Source organism: Sebastes umbrosus, chromosome 12 (genome assembly GCF_015220745.1).
Source record: "Sebastes umbrosus isolate fSebUmb1 chromosome 12, fSebUmb1.pri, whole genome shotgun sequence".
Taxonomy (NCBI): domain Eukaryota; kingdom Metazoa; phylum Chordata; class Actinopteri; order Perciformes; family Sebastidae; genus Sebastes; species Sebastes umbrosus.
The window spans coordinates 21455579-21472307 of NC_051280.1; the positions used below are offsets into that span (position 1 = coordinate 21455579).

Consider the following 16729-nt stretch of genomic DNA (forward strand, 5'->3'; position numbering starts at 1 on the left):
ATAGTGCGGCAAACGCACACCCACGCATCTTAAAGGGGCTCCAAGGTCAAACAGACCAACACAGCTAGAGAGAGAGGCATCCAGTAATGGATGCACTGGCCTCGGATGAGCCCAGCAACAGATGGACTGGCTCCCGCTTAGCAGGAAATGTATTACCAAAATGGTATAAAAGTACATATAGGGCAGATTATCGGAGGGGATCAGAACAGAGGGGACACAGTAAAAGTGTTTATAGGCTAAGTGAAAGTCACAGTTAGTGCTGTCGGGACGAAGAGCCGGCTTCAGTGAATCTTAACATTTCCTTTAAATGAAATTAAATATTATTATTAGAATATAATGTAATACAGTTTTTGTTAAATTACATGAATTTACAGTACATTATCCTCTAACCATTAACTTAGCATATAATGGTCCTTTAATTAATCTCTAATGCAGTGCCACCTGTTTTCTGAGGTGCTACTTTCACCCGCCACCTGCTTGTGCTCACCTTAACAAAACAAAGTAATTCACACTAAATGTAAAAACAAAATTTGATGAAAGGATAGGAAAAGCACATTATACAATAGCTATAAATACAAGATATTGCTTTGAAAACACAGCCACAAATGAACCTGATTCTCGATCGCAATAACAGCTGATTGTTGTGTATAATATTCATGTATTTGTTTAGCAGAGGTCAGAAAGTGATGGTATGTAAAAGTCAGTTGTGAATGTGCCCACAATCTATATGCCTCAACATGTCCCAAATTTGGTTTAAAAAGGGAGCTATGCGTCACAGTGTCGGGTGAAAACCTCACAGCTTCGATTACGACAATTTTCATGCTTTGAAATAAGTTGAAGGATTACTAGCTCCTCCGTGAGCTGAGTCAATTTTTCAACCCCTTAGGCTCATAAACCTCTTTCAAACCCCTTGGGGCAGAGCCAAAAATGCAATGTCACCCAGCTAAATCATGGCTGGGTCTTTTTTTCTTCATGCAAAAAATTTGACATTTTGCAGATATTTAAACCTGACAGATGAAGGTTTTCACCTGACAACGGCGGCGTGTCCACACACAGACACCTAAGCAACGTTTACTCAGCCGTAACCACGACACAAACACCCAAAACATATTCCGTAATTTCTCGCGGCAACCCTCGCTCCCCCTGTTGCTCGCTCTTCAGAGGCAGCCGGTCTTTTGTGCAGCGGCTCATTACGCAGGCTGATGGTTGAGTCCTTGTCAACTCACTGTCCAATTAGCATATCTAAGGCTGGCACAGACTCTTATCCTAGCGGGAGAGAGAACTGCATATACATACTGATGTCCACATAGTTATGCACTTGCATGTACATCCCTAATTGTTACACAGCTCTGACACATGAGAGAGGAAGCATTGTGTAAATGAGGGCCGGCCCCCAATTCAACTGCTTCTTTACATCCAAAACACTGTCTGTCTATCTTATCTATGCACCTATCTATCTGTATTCACGTGTGGCTTTCATCCTCCAAAGCTTCACCATCATTTCTCAATAAAATGAATGATTAAAATTCCATGGACACACACACACACACACACAGAGGAAAAGTGGTGTGTGTCTTGCCAGCCACACCGCAGCCAATTAGTGAGCTTCTCCTGGAGCAGGACTAAGGCTCCGTGACAACAGAAAACACCTTCATCTTCCTGGTGGACGTCATTTTCATCATCCCGGGCCATCATCATATTTCAATTGCGCTTCGTTAATGAGACATGCCAGCCATTTTCCCCCCTTCCCCACTCCTTGTTTCAGCTGTTTAGCAAAAACCTACACATCAGTCAGGAGACAAAATCGGGGTGGTGTCAAGCAGATTTCGGGGGCTTGTTGATAAGCTCGTTTTGAGAGTGATAACAGCAGCCTTGAGAAACAAAAGTGCTCTGTTTTAATAACCACCCATTGATTGATCATTCACATAGAATCCACATCCAGTGGGGATGTCATTAATGTAAGCTCCGTAAATGGACTTCAAATGGATTCATCCCTTTTATTGATTCATAGAATGAATAGCATCCTTTTTCAACAGACATTTGAAATACCAACAGGCACGACAACGCCGTTACCCACTCGTATGCTGCAATCTTGAAGCAACCCTTTTATTCATTGTGTTTTTATGTAAAATATCTCCGGCCCCTTTGGGAGGCGCTTATTAATTTTTCCGGAGACACACTGTTGTGTTTGCCCATGATCCAATTCTCTCCTGTGTATTTGTGCTGCCATGGTATCACCTGTCTGAATTGGTCACATGATACGTCGTCCGCTGAGAGCTCATTATCTCACAACTGCAACTGTTTTTCTGCAACAACACTGAGATCATCTATAGAACAGTAACATACATTTTCTTACTGTTATGGTGCTTAGTATTCAAGAGCCATTCATGGCGTAAAAAAGCTGATTACTGACAACTTACATGAGCATTAATCTAAAGAATTCACTGCTGGATAGAAGTAGTGCTGATGTTTGAGTGTGCCGGTGAACAAATCCTATTTAGGTGCTACACAGGCGACCAGCCTTAGCAGTTCTGTCACTAACCAGCCATCGCATGGTTTCCTGATGGAGATGAGATTTGTGACGCCAAATGAATTTCTCCTTGAGGGGCGATAAAGTTGTGAATAGAATTGAAAACCGGAGTAATGGGGTAGAAAAACTGCATTTGTCCTCCGTCTCATTGCTGGAATCATGCGCGAGAGTGTGTCTCGGTATAAGTGAAGAGATGAAATGCTTGTCAACGGTAACAGACTTGCGCACGGATGCTTTCCGACCAATGACTAGCCATTACTCTCACCTCCGTCAAACAAATACTTCAGCCAACCTGGCATCCGTCAGCGCTGCAGAGACAGAGTAATCATGAAATGCCACAAACAAATGTGGGGCTGCATTTAAGAGACATGTCAACCACCACCACCACCACCACCACCACCACCACCACCTGCACACACACAAACACATAACAGACTGCAGAATGAAAGAGTCTAATCTTCTAGCTTTTAAGTTTTCCATCTGTGTGATGGAACAAAGCTGTAAGTTTCCTGGATGTTGTCCCTTTTCCACCGTGCATGGTGAAGGTCTTTTAGTAGAGCAGAGCTGTTTCACTGACGCAATAAAGATGTTCTTTCACTAACTGGCATATGGAGGCACGCCAACACCTTTTCTTTTCTTGTATCTAGAGCTGACGACAACACGACAGACTTGGCTTGGATAGGCAGCGCAGGCAGCCGGTCTATTTGTTAGGGAATTTTAAAATATTAACTGTATTGTAATGTGGAATTAAGTCAAGCCAATTTTATTTATATAGCACCAAATCAGAAGTTCTCATGACACTTTTCCTATAGAGCATGTCCAGACCGTGCTCTTTAATCACTCAGATAAAGACAATTCTAAACAAGACTAAGAGTTTACAGCCATGCTAGTGGCTCCGTGATGATGTACCATAGACTGTACAGCATATAGGAAATAGACAACGTCACCCATTGGTTTATGGACTGACGTTTTGAAGCCTCGAGTTCGGCATTTTGGCCGTCGCCATGTTGGTTTTAGCAGTCGTCATCTTGTTTTTTTGCAACCAGAAGGGACACGAGAGGGTGGATTTAAGTACAACCGAACACTGAATAAGACATTTTCAGGCGACCAAAATGTACAATTAACTTTCCTGAACTGAAAACACACTGTGAAAGTATTAAAGTTGTAAGACGAATGGTGCCTTCAAATGAAACTCGTGACCTGATGAAGTTGTGTACACAATATTGGCGTTCAAGTGGTAAAGTCGTGAGAACACCGCTTCTAAGCCACGGCAATATTAACGTTACTGTGGGCGTGTAGAAGCCACAGAGGCTGACAATTTAGCAAGCTAGCAAGCGGGTAACATAATGCAGGAAATGCAAAAGCATAATGACATAATGGAAAAGATGAGGCCGTTTTGGAATACCAACATTTTCCTCAGACATATAAAATTACGAAGAAAAATAAAATACGACTAAAATTACAATATATTGACTTATTATGCACTGAAAAATTAAAGTCATGGCCTCGGCCAACGTCAACAAACTCGTCATAAGTCGTGAAATCGGAGGCTTCAGAAACTTTCCACTTACGAACATGACCCCATTTGAAGGCACCAGAAAACACGACAACTCCCAGGCTTGACGATGCCGTGGTAGCCACCTGTCAATTACAAGGCAGCCACGCCCTAAAGCATACCCTGCTCTATGGTCTGTTTGACTCTAAATGGGACCATAATTTACTAAATGAACATCATGCTGTATTGAAGAAGACTTGAAACTAGTGATTGAGACCATAAACTCATGTTTACAATGTTTACTGAGGTAATAAATCAAGTGAGAAGCAGGTTCATTTTCTCATAGACTTCTATACAATCAGACTTCTTTTTGCAACCAGAGGAGTCGCCCCCTGCTGGCTATTAGAAAGAATGCAAGTTTAAGGCACTTCAGCATTGGCTTCACTTTTCAGACCTGGAGGTTTCCCACTGGGCTGCACTTAGGCACATGTATTGCTTTGAGCTAAACGCGTACATCAGCATACTCACAAAGACAACATGCTGAGCACGTATAATGTTAGTTTGGCGCATTAACATGCTAGAAGGTTGCTACGTAGCTAATGATGGCTCTGTAGATGAAAAGTTAGGGGGTCATCAAAGTGATTATAATTCATCCAAAGGAGGATGTGAATGTCTTTAAATAAATTTCACAGCAATCCATCCAATAGGCCAACCGAGTAAACAACATTGCCATCCCTAAGCTAACCTAATCATCCACTGTCTTTTACCACACAACATCTATCACAGTGATATAATGGCCCTAAACACAGAGATGCAATGTTACGCTCTGCATTATCATTCATATGGCTTCATCCCACCAAACAAGGCGAATCCAAATGAAGTTTTTATTTCATATTTTGCAAGATCTCAAATACATTTTGGCACCCATCCAACCCAAATGAATCCATCCAGCCTTCTATATGCATGGAGGAGTCTTTCACTCCAAGAGTTGAAAATACTCTTGAGGACTTCGTCAAGCGCTCGAGGCAAGGTGCATAGAATATTCTGCTGTTTGAACATTTATTGGCGGCTAACTGTACACTTCAAAAAGTAGACGGCGCCCGCTCTTTCTCCGAGTTCTGATTAGGCAGTTTTGTCTTCTGCTTTGTCAGCCATCTTGTCAGTCAGGCCTCCCCTCCTAATGACTCCTGTCAGTCAGGGATGTAACTGTCAAACCGAGTCAATGGCTGCACGTCCCGCTCGTCACCATTGGATAATGAGCTGTGTACATCAACACGTTTAGCCATTTTCAGTGCAAATGTCAGCACAATGAAAACATGTTCCTTGTCACGCAACGGTGCAGAAACCTTTTCCGCAAAAGGAGACTCTGTGAGACTTGAGCTGAAAAAGAAAACTCTCATTCAGGAAGAGAAGGAGTTAGCTGTTGAAGTAGAGAGAGGAGGGTTGACCGGAGGACAGCGAGGCAGCAGCAGCAGCAGCAACGGGGAAGCGATGCCCTCTTTTGCATAAGGGAGGAGAGGAGGGTGGGGGAGGGGAGAGGAGGAAGGTGAAGATGTCTTCAGATGTGGCAGTTGTGATGAAAAGAGAGGCGAACGACTGAAGACAAGAGGTGGAGAAGAGAGGAAGAGGAGAGAGGTAGTGGGGGTGTGTGTGTGTGCATTATTCATCCCTGCTGACACATCAGAATCTCTGATTCATCTGGAGAAGGGCATCAGTCAAGTCACAACCTATCTCACCGCCTTCACTCATATGCACACACGGACACACCATGAACACATAATTGCAAATGATGTTTAAACATAATAATTAAGGTCTAGCTTGCTTTTCAGAGCGTCAACAAAAACAGACTGAGATTGGTCTTTGCACAACAAGGTTATGGCGGAGTTTCGATCAGTTCTGGTACTATATTTAAATGGAAATATAAATGACCTGTCTACATAGCTCACCTACAGCTAAAGACAGCCAAAATGAGGCTAAAAGGTAGACAGGCTTACACCCCGAAACGAACATGGCTGCTAGGTCTGGATGATGATATTTCTTAAATCATTTTGCACATAACTTTTACAGTTATTTTTTTTTAGTTATACCCTATTGGAATGAAATTGAATTGAATGATCATTTATTAGCAAAACTGATCATTTACTATATGATCGTAGTGTTTATGGGTGTAATAAAATATTGATTTACGATATTATGTTTTGTGATACTGTATCGATTCTCAAAAACACTATTGATTTTGAATTAATAGTATTCATGCAAAGTCAAATTCACGGCAGACAATGGCTTTGATTGCACAAGAAGTAGTGTTATGATGTTGGATGTTATAGGGACTGTGATAAAAGCAGATCCCACTGTTCTGACTGAATGAAAAAGTTTTTTTACTCTGATTTTATGCATATGGTGGTGTCTTCTTTACACTATGACTGTTTTCCTAAAATTCGATTTAAACAATCGCAATTTATCGTCTTGCTTACAGTATCTCAATATATCGCAATATATTGAATCCCCTGTATCATGATACATATCAAATTGTCAGATTCTTGTCAGCCCTAATAGTGTTATATTTATACTAAATTATATTTGTTTATGTCAAACAAATTGTAATTCAATCGTAAGAAAATTGTTAATGGACATTTCTGTTTTACACAATAATGTGCAAATGTTTAATGCATATTTGATGATACACACATTATTTGTTGTGGGTAGTAATGAGTTTTCATTATGAAATGTGATCATTAATTGTGGCACAACATTGTGCCATTTGTGATTGTTGGTAATCGACTGTGTGTTCCCACACAAATCATAGATATTAGGGCTGGCCGATATGGTTGTAATCAATATTATAAGAGTATATTTTCAATGTCAGCATACATTACTATATAGCTAATGTATTTAAGTTCACACATAAATGAATCAGAGTGATGTTATAAGTGTAAAGACAAAACTCTTCATAATAAATGTATAAATAAAATATGCTCAGAATTATTCATTTGGCCGCCAGACTGCTGTAAAACGATAAAACACAAGAATCATACATAATGTGATTCCACAGAGAGTCCACAAACAATAATGCAGATTTATTGCTCTACTAGGGATAATGTATCTCAAGAGACTCCCTGATTAAAACAAAGGTTAAATTAATAAACATTTATCATTTTATTGCACATCCTGGATCCTCCGTTGCTCTTCCTGAAGTTTCTTTTTTCCCCTCATTGAAGTGTTTTTTTGTTTGTTTGTTTTTTTGATGGGGGTGTTCCTTATCCAAATCAAGGGTCTATGGATATAGAGGGTATCATATGCTTTGTGATTTGGGACTACATGAATAAAATTGACTTGATCTGGATCTGGATGAAAGCTGTAAAGTTAACAACACATTTAGAGTATTCTTCTTAATACTGTTAAAATGATTTCCGCCCAATTGCCCAGCCCCTAATGGGCTCATTCTGCATGCTGTTTGCATTGTTCTCATCAGCCCCCTGAATAAACAAGCAGAGAGAAGCGGAGCAGACAGAAAGCTCACTGTTTGGAAAGCTTTGAAAAGGTCAATTAATATCAATGCCTAGACAACAACAACCAAGTTTCTGTCGGCTTGTAATACAGGTGGCTACGCTCCCAGCATCAAAGTCTCCTTTCTACCAGCTGACTGGTGCAACAAAGCTAATGGGAGCGACTCTGATGAAAACCCCACGGACGTGCATAACATTTAACACAAGGGAAGGAAAAGTAGAGAGCGGAGCAGTTTAGGGTAATGCTGCTGAGAGAATCTGGGAATAAGACTTCAATGAGGCCTTTGACGTGAAACCAAAGCTGCTCCGCTGGGAGCGCACGTCATCCGGCATATTCCGAGTGTGGATGGATCTTACAGTGGTATCTGCTTGGAAGGAGCAGGGAACCATTGAGGCCTATGGATGAACCCTGTGGAAAGCTATTTAATGGAGTACATGCCATCACTCATTTCATAAGCTACTGCTCCTAACAGTGCCTAGATGAATACCTGTGGGGCCCGAGCATCTCTTGGCTCGTGGAGGAGCGTATTTGATCTGTCTCCCAGACACAGACAGAGGAAATATGACACTTGAATAATTTTGCTTCCACATAATGACTTTTCCCTGTCAAAATAATGCAAATATATACTCTCGTGAAGGTGGGGTTGCCTTGTGTATTCTCCTTTTAAATAGGCAGGGAGGGGAGGTGGAAAAGACTAGGAAAGTACTAAAAAGAGGAATCCATGTGTATAAATGACTGATTAAAATAATTAGGGATGTGGAAATGGTCTGGAACAATAACCAGCAAACGCACGGTGCCCCAGGGAAAATTCACCCCATCTGTGTGTGCGAGGAGGAAGACCTCCCTCGGATTCACCGCGATTTTCCAGTTTACACAAGCCACGCAGCGGAAATACAGACAACCTAAACAGGCATTTTGGAGTGTATACATGATTAAATCCCCAACAAGCAATAGCCCTCGGAAAATATGTCAGGATGAATCGATGTATCATTAAATTATACACTCTCTGCCTGTACGCGTGAGTGGCTGCTTTAACTGCAAATCCTACTGCTGCGTATAATTATAGACATATGAGAGGACTACAAAACACTGCCTATATATATGTGTGCAGATGGGCTTGTTTTAAGTAATGCTTGGGAGCAGCAGATGCAGCAGCAGCCACTCTATTGTCTAGAAAACAGTCTTGTTAAATAAGTCCATCCGCCTCGCCACCTGGTGCCTTCCATACCAGGAAAATCACTCTAAAATTAGAGTGATATGGATTATTAATACGCCTCTGATAGCCCCCCCTAAGGAGTGTTAAGTATGACATTATTATAATGGGATTTTTGCTGTGGCATCTTTGAAAAATACAATGATAACTTCCTCTTTTTTTTTTTTAAATCCAATGGCAAATATATAGGATTTATTTTGTATAGGATGCAGGTGCTCTATTTATTTTGTATAGGATGCAGGTGCTTTATTTATTTTGTATAGGATGCACTATTTATTTTGTTTTGTTCTTGTATCTCTTTTCTTTTTTGAGACTATAAAAAAAGAAAAGAAAAAAAAATTCACACCAGACTCATTACACCTGCTTTACAAGGGCCATCAGAAAAGCCACTTTAAATGAGAGTGGATGAGGAACAAAGGCTCTGCCAGTGTGCCCTGGTGCCTCATGCTGCCCAGCCAACAATAAGGAGGAGGAGGAGGAGGGTGAAGAAGAGGAGCTCTGTTGCCAACCAGCCTGCTCTCTCTCTGCTCAACCCCGCGGACTAATTCTCACCCAAAAGTCTCAAGTGATACTGAGGATGAAAAGGAGGAGAAAAAAAAAACGCTTCCGGCCAAAGAGATAGGCTAAACGGTGCAATATCACCCCCAGCATCATGCACATACACTTATTAGTTGCTATTCGACAGAGTGAGAATGTCTCTGGGTGGGGTGCACCGTGCAAGGATGCAAACATTCTAATAAAAGGATGCTGAGCGGTTACCTTGGTAGGAAGTGCTCCGTCTTCTTTGCTGTCTGCTAGATTCATGTGGGTGGATGTGCAGCTGGAAGCTTCCTCATGAAACAGCACGGATAAATAAATGTAATCCAGTGTGCAGCGGAGCTCCGCTTAGAGAGAAAGGTCTGCCTTTGTGGGGGGATGCATGCACACATCACCGGTGTTTCCCCCCCCCAACACACCGTCACCGTGCGTCCGTTCCTGGCTGCTGTCGAACCGACCAACCGACCGAGCTCTCAGCGGGTCACCGGCTGCTCCTCAGCCCCTTTTGTCGGGAGAGCATTGCCCTGTCGAGCGGCCTCAGATACTGCTGGTTGATGTCATTGATACTCCCTGCCTTCTTCCTTAATGCCCTCCTCCTTTCCTCCTCTCCTCCCCCTCCTCTCTCTCCTCCTCTCTCTCTCTCTCAAACACACCTCCCCCTCCTCCTCCCCCCTACACATGACGTGATGCAGGCAACATCTCCAATAGCAACCGTATCCCCCATCATCACCCCTATTACCCCCATTTCCACCCCACCTCCTCTTAGCTCTGGCTGGATCGCTGACTGGTGCAAAAGAAGCTGAGGCAGGTTGTTCCTGTGTGTGTGTTGGTGGTGGTGACTGATTTTTTTTTTTCCACTGTTGCTCCCCAGGGGGCTAAAATGAAGATAAGCACCTTGAAACCCTGTAGATTCCCATAATATAGTGTCTAATTATAGCTGTTGGCAGGAAGTCAGAGTCAGAGCCCCATATCAGCTCCTACAGAGCAGAACAGCCTCACTAAAGTTACAGCTGGACACTTTCAAATTTATACGACTCACCGCTGGGACATTATGGGGATATATTAATAATAATAACACCATAGGAGGTATGAATATATATATAAGATGTGGTGAGTTATTGTTGAGGACAATAGATGCCAAGAGTTAATGGTATTTGTGGTTCACCTAGTTAAAACTAATCTACTACAAGAGCCCTGCAGTTCATCTTATACTTTCATGATGGTTATATTATTCAGTTTTTTGTTGAAACTGTTTTGGAGTTGATTCAACTTTATGGTCATTTTGTTAAATTGTACTGCATTATAGCCTGTTTAGAGGTGTTATAGTATTTTAATGTACCTCATTTATATCAATGAGGGGTAGAATCATTTCCTCATTCATATCAATAAGGTCAAGTAAGCCCCAAATAAACTTTTTTATTTGGCGGTGTCTTTTTTTCCAGGAATGTGGAACAAAATTGTTTTAAAAATATTTTCTGGGTTTTGTCTTTTAATTATATATCAAATTACAATGTTTGTTCTTTTGTCACATTGTAGAATGTCAAAATGCCTAATAATCTAAAACATTTTTGCAGCTAGTGAGAAAGCATCACATGGAAATGGCTGCAGGCAAACTCTCCAACGGAGGATGACTGGACTGTATTGCTAATGAAACACATTTTTGGAGTGACTGACTTTTGCTTTATGATATGGATAACATATCATATATTTAGATTTAGATTCAGTGTACCATGCTGCATTATGATGTGTATCTGATTCGGGTTTCTGCACACATCATTGCAGTTTTTTTACATTTTTACATAAGGCCATATTATATGAACTGCCTCCTTATATATGTGATGACTAAAACTATATCAATGGCTGCAACCTTCAGTCCTGCAGACAAATTATGTACGTCATTCCTTGAACTCGCATTGTCTTTGGTCAAAAATGCTTTTTAAGTTTTTGCACCCTCATCTTGGTGTGAGCTACAGACACTTTAAACTAGATTATTTTATAAACATGCCAGATTTGACCACTGAATGCACATGTCCCATTACTGAACAACACTGCTAATTCATTGGTTGATGCAATTTGCGGATTATTTTAAGTCTGTTATTTGTTTCCTTTATGTGGAATTTCTTATATTGTTTTTAACTTTTTTGCTGCTCTGTTGTTTGTGCTTTTTATGTGAAACTTTTTATGCTGCCGTCTTGGCCAGGACTCCCTCGGAAAAGGGATTTTAAACCTCTACGGGAATATCCTGCTAAAAAACCCCAGAAATAAAATAAAAAACATGTGAAATACTGTGGAAATGGACCATATTTGTCTGAACTCTATGCCACTGAAAGATCCTGTTCTGGTACAATTATTGTGTAAACCTCATTTTGTTTGGAAAATATCAATAAAAATGAAACTGAAAGAAACCCCATAAATGTAAAAATGACAACAAAGCCCGATGTTTTCGCTTCTAGAAGATGCTCCAGATGAACACAGGCTATTGTTTTTTAAGATTTGCTCTTATTTAGGTCACACAACATGACAGAAACAACCGCCACGAGGCCAAAATCTGAGGTGTTGGCTGTGTGGTGGTGGTGGAGGTTGGCATGACACTTCAGGACTGTGTGAAGAAGGAGGCTTTATTCTAACGTCTTTGCTGATCCCTGAGCAGCGCTCTGCAAACAAGCTCAGAGTCAGCAACTCTGCCCGCCTGGATTTCTGTTCATCCACATACATTACAAATGCATATTCAGCCCTGACTATTAAGCTGGTAAAAATCGTTCCCAACAACTTATTCTCCGTTTCTCGCTCTCTGACAGAAAGACTGTTTGACAAAGTGTGAGAAAGAGACGGGAAAATGAACCAACTGCCATCATTTCTGATGGTAATTGCAATCTACAGTTTTTGAGTCTATCACATGGTCCTTAAGGGACAAAGGCTGCCCCTCTGATTGATTTTCTTTGTTGCTAGTGACATCTAGTGGGAACTATTATGTGTTGTTGCATTTACTGTAGAAAAGGTTTATGAATGCAGTATCATGTGCAACAGTATTTGTCTGGCAAGATTCTTTTGTTAGCTGAAGAAATGCTCCCAAAAAATGATTTTAACATTTGGAAACTAAAAATAAGCACTGAAATTTCTATAAAGGGGCGGCACGGTGGTGCAGTGGTGAGCACTGTGTGGAGTTTGCATGTTCTCCCTGTGTTAGCGTGGGTTTTCTCCGGGTTCTCCGGCCTCCTCCCAGAATCCCAAAACATGCAGATTAATAGTTGACTCTAAATTGTCCGTAGGTGTGAATGTGAGTGTGAATGGTTGTCTGTCTCTATGTGTCAGCCCTGTGATAGTCTGGTGACCTGTCCAGGGTGTACCCCGCCTTCGCCTAATGTCAGCTGGGATCGGCTTCAATGGATGGATTACTACAAAGATATATATATATACACAGTATATATATATATATATATATATATATATATACACTATACGGTATATACTATATGCAGAACTATAGGACACACGTTCTCTTTGTTTATCCCAACAGTAGCTGTCTTTGACCTCTTGACATATGGCTGTCCACGACCAAAGATATTCTTAGTCGACTAGTACTTATACGATTTAGTCAACTTATTGATTAGTTGAATTAATCTGTAAAAATGAGTTTCTACACTAAGAATCACACAAACGCACCACTTTAAATCTTGCGTTTACCAGAGATGTGCTCATAAGTGTTTTGGAAATAAGTCATTCAGCAAGAATAAGCATAAAAAACAACTAATCGACTGAAGAAATCTTAATGGACTAAGACCAAAAGGACCGATTAGTCAACTCAGCGACTAAGAAGGGGCAGCACTATCATGACATCATAGGTCCTGCTTCCAATGTCTGTCAACATTTGAATTCATGTCTAAACATAATGATTACCATAATCCCCTGGCACCTTTTACAGAAAGGTCAGAGGTCAGGTCAGCTATAACAGAGCTCTTGGCTGTATGATCTTGTCACAGGGACTTGAACCCCTCTCAACCAGCAGCTGTTTCTATCCTCACTCTGCCAACATGACACCTGTCACATGTACAGTAGCAACAGCACGTCATTAATATTTTATGTTAAACCAACTTCCTCTTCTTTAAAATAAATGTGCTCATACTGTTTCTGTTTCCTCTCAGAATAATGCTGTCTCTGTTGTCTGCGTGCCGTCTCTGCCAGTCACCCTGTGACCTGCCTGACTGTATAGCGTTACAGTATTCCCATTTCCAGAGTTTAAGCTAGGGCAAAAGATCCCTAAAATTAGCAGGGTAAGTGCCCTGTCTCTACATCTGCCCCGCAGCAGTGACGTTAATTGCGCTCTATTTATACTTTAAGAGTGCAGGACTCAGAAAGATCAAGTTTCTGTTATGCTTTATTTCAGTGCCCTCTAGTTTATGTGAGCAGAGCAGTGGAGAGCCCATATTTGGTGTAAAGAGCTGTATTAAGTAGCCGCTGATTATTTTTTAATATCCTGCTAATGTAACACTTTGTATGCGTCTTTCTAAGTAAGGCAATTTGGCTGCTAGGGTCTTTTATGTCCTGCTACTGCAACCATTTCAATCCATCTAAATGTGTATAATGATGTTCTTAATGCGTCCATTGTAAGCAACAGCCCTCAAGCTAAAGAACTCGCGACAAACCCAAGCACAGAAAGAGATTAATTTTCAATTTTCAGATAACACTAATAGTTTCCAAATCAAAAACAATCCCAAGTAAGATATCCCACATGTAGAAAAAAAGACAGCAAAACTGAGATCACCCACACATGCAGGCACACACAGATTATGTTGCGATACTGAATTTTATTCAAGTATCTCCAACGCACTTTTGTTCTTGAGTTATCATCAGTTAAACGAATCAGTTGAGAAAGAGAAAGGCAGCGACAGTCGATAGTCTGAATGTAAGTTTGTCCATTTAGGATTTAGAGCTTCTCGGTGTGCATTCAACTCAGGTGGTGCTTAGCACAGACAGACAAATAAAACATTCATGATAACACAAGATAAACAAAAGAGAGACTATTAAAAGTAAGACTAAGATGCAGACAGAATGGCGGGTTCCATTTCTGCAAACTGCATCTGAGGTTAAAGGGAAAATTCACTCCGAACAGAATTGACACATGATTTTGGACAGTTAAACTTCCCCATAGATACAAACAAGAGGGCTTAAAGCTCTGTTGTTATCTTCACAAAATGTCCTGACGCTGCTTCTTTGCCTGAGTGAATTGAGTATCTTTGTTGATGTTGACATTGAAGTAGAGGCACACTTTAGGCTCTGGTTTGAAATTGTTCATTCGGACATTAGGCAGACGTTTTAAGAAAACATTCGTAGTTCATAAAATTCAGATACCAATTCATTGTCAAACGAAGCAGCCCCAGGTTTGAGCCGTAAGATAAGCATGTAAAACTGAAGAATGATCCTGTGTAAAATCTGTTTGTGTAGTGAATTTTTGCTCGAAAAACATTGCCTCTGATTGGAATATCCCAAACTGCATAGGTAATACACGTCTGTGTGGAGACAGGGGAGTGTTAGCCAAAACAATAGCACCAGCTCTTTCTCCTCAACGTTCCTGATCTTCTTCATGTACGTCTCCACTTGAGGCTATTACTTTTGCTTATAATTAGGAAGATATTAAGTTAGTTGCTTGTCGTTTTTTGTCACCAGTTTACAGTCTGTAACAGAACACGGCTCCATGGCTGACATTTGGCACAGTAAATTCAAACACCTTCCCATATCAAAGAAACACAGCAGATGGTATACAGTATGTGAAGTGGAATATGCTAAACATTACCAGCGAGCAAGTTTGGGTGGTTGTTCAAAACACTTCCTTTATGAATGAATTTGCAAAAGTGAGCTACCATATTCACTCTTGATTTTCATGCACTGGCTACTTTGATCAGACGCTTCCCATCAGTAATACTGAAACCCGTCTTTCATACAGTACAAGCCACCACCAAACACACACACAAGCACCATCATACTGTAAGTCTCCTTTCTACAAAAAGAGGGAAAATGCATTAAGCCTATATCAAGTTGAAGTTTCACCCAACTTTAAATAGCATTAGAAACCAACCATCACTTTGAAAGTGATTTATAATGTTAGAATCAAGCAACTGACCAGAGAACAGCCAGAGATTTAAGCCCAGAGGCTGGATGTTTATTGCTATGGTTGGGTCTGACACAAGGTTGGTAGGGCCAGGAGAGAAGAAGAGGCCAAAAGGAGACAAAGATGAGTAGTGTGGAGAAGGAAGTTTGTGGCGTGGGAGACCACAGGAAGAGTAGTGCAGTGGGGGGCCTCATCAGGGGGAGAGTAGTGGAAGTCAGTGCAGTTCAATGAAAGCCTCCATCTCCTCAGAGATGAGTCCCCTGTAGGGCAGTCTGTGCTTTTCAATTGCACGCGCCGCCAGGCACTGAAGGGTGACGTAGTTCAGTGGGTAGAGGGCCGGGTGCCCGCTGCTCTGCTCATCCAGCAGCTCATAGGCTGTCTTCCTCTGTGCATTCGTAGCGTCAAAGTGAGCCCCGGCCTTCATGAGTAGTGCCATAATCTCCGGACAACCGTTGTTAGCAGCGACGTGCAGAGGCGTGTTGTTTTCACTGTCCCGTGAATCCACGTCTGCGCCACACTCTAGGAGCAGCGCCGCCACCGCCTGGGAGGGGAAGCGGCCGACGGGGGTAGCGACCAACAGACGTGGTCTCCTTGTCCACGGACATGTGGAGAGGCGAGAAGCCGCTGCGGCCTCGAGGGTTCAGCTTCAGCAGGCGGTACACTGTGTGCTTCTTCTGGTGCTCCTGCTCCGGGCTGCACTCCAGCTTCTCCAGTAGAAAGATGAGGTGCAGGATGATGGAGAGCGCTTTGGTGAACTGAGGAGCCTCTGGTGGGTTGTCTCTCTGCGCCACAGCTCTCTCCACCTCCCTCACACTTTTCCCCAGCACAGTCATGAGGTCGTGAAAGGTCACGCGTGTCGACAGGGTGCCTTTGGCTCGGTCCTGGAGAACAAAAGAGAAAAGCTCGGCGAAGGACAGGAAGCTGGAGGCTGTCATTGGACTCAGAGGGTCCAGGTTGCTCTGCTGCATGTCTAAAGCATATTTCCACAGGCTGATGCAGCGTTCAAAGTTGCCCGAGTCAGCATACACAGCTCCCCTGTAGCGGATGTAATAAGAGGTGTCTGGGTGGGATGGCCCCAGGATGCGCTCTCGTACCAACAAGGCCTGCATCCTCATTTCATCTGGGTCTGTGATGAGAGCTTCCAGTTCCTCTGCAGTGCTCACCTCCTTCGCACAGCCGTAAGCAGGTATAGGAGGACCAGGTGGAGGCTTTGCCAGGGATCCAGCTTTATCCCCTGGTTGCCTCAGCTCCATTGCCCTTCTCCAGTACCTCATCGCCCCCAAGAGATCCCGCTTCTTGTCCACAAAAGTAGCCCCAAGGAGTTCAAGTGCATCAATACGC

General features: G+C 42.1%; 2 protein-coding genes and 1 long non-coding RNA gene across 19 annotated transcripts in view; 1 reads left to right on the forward strand and 2 right to left on the reverse strand.

Annotated features, from left to right (window-relative positions):
- Positions 1-9880, reverse strand: part of LOC119498852 (receptor-type tyrosine-protein phosphatase S-like) — a 75499-nt gene extending 65619 nt beyond the window's left edge. For 8 of the 17 annotated variants that reach the window (XM_037787934.1, XM_037787940.1, XM_037787938.1 and 5 more), the window contains exon 1: positions 9505-9876. The gene's annotated coding sequence lies outside the window, so the exon portion shown is untranslated. Of the gene's footprint in view, positions 1-9504 lie in introns of all 17 variants that reach the window. The other 9 variants (XM_037787927.1, XM_037787924.1, XM_037787926.1 and 6 more) reach the window with 3 other exon arrangements.
- Positions 6570-16729, forward strand: part of LOC119498856 — a 12786-nt gene continuing 2626 nt past the window's right edge. The window contains exons 1-2 of the long non-coding RNA XR_005209197.1: positions 6570-6580; positions 6945-6955. This is a non-coding gene — a long non-coding RNA (uncharacterized LOC119498856). The remainder of the gene's footprint in view (positions 6581-6944; positions 6956-16729) is intronic.
- LOC119498854 (protein fem-1 homolog A-like) overlaps positions 14068-16729 on the reverse strand; it is a 3583-nt gene continuing 921 nt past the window's right edge. Inside the window, 2 exon segments of the mRNA XM_037787942.1 lie at positions 14068-15953; positions 15955-16729. The exon segment at positions 15955-16729 is cut by the window's right edge and continues 921 nt beyond it. Of these exon segments, the coding sequence (XP_037643870.1) occupies positions 15603-15953; positions 15955-16729 (1126 nt within the window). The 3' untranslated portion in view covers positions 14068-15602.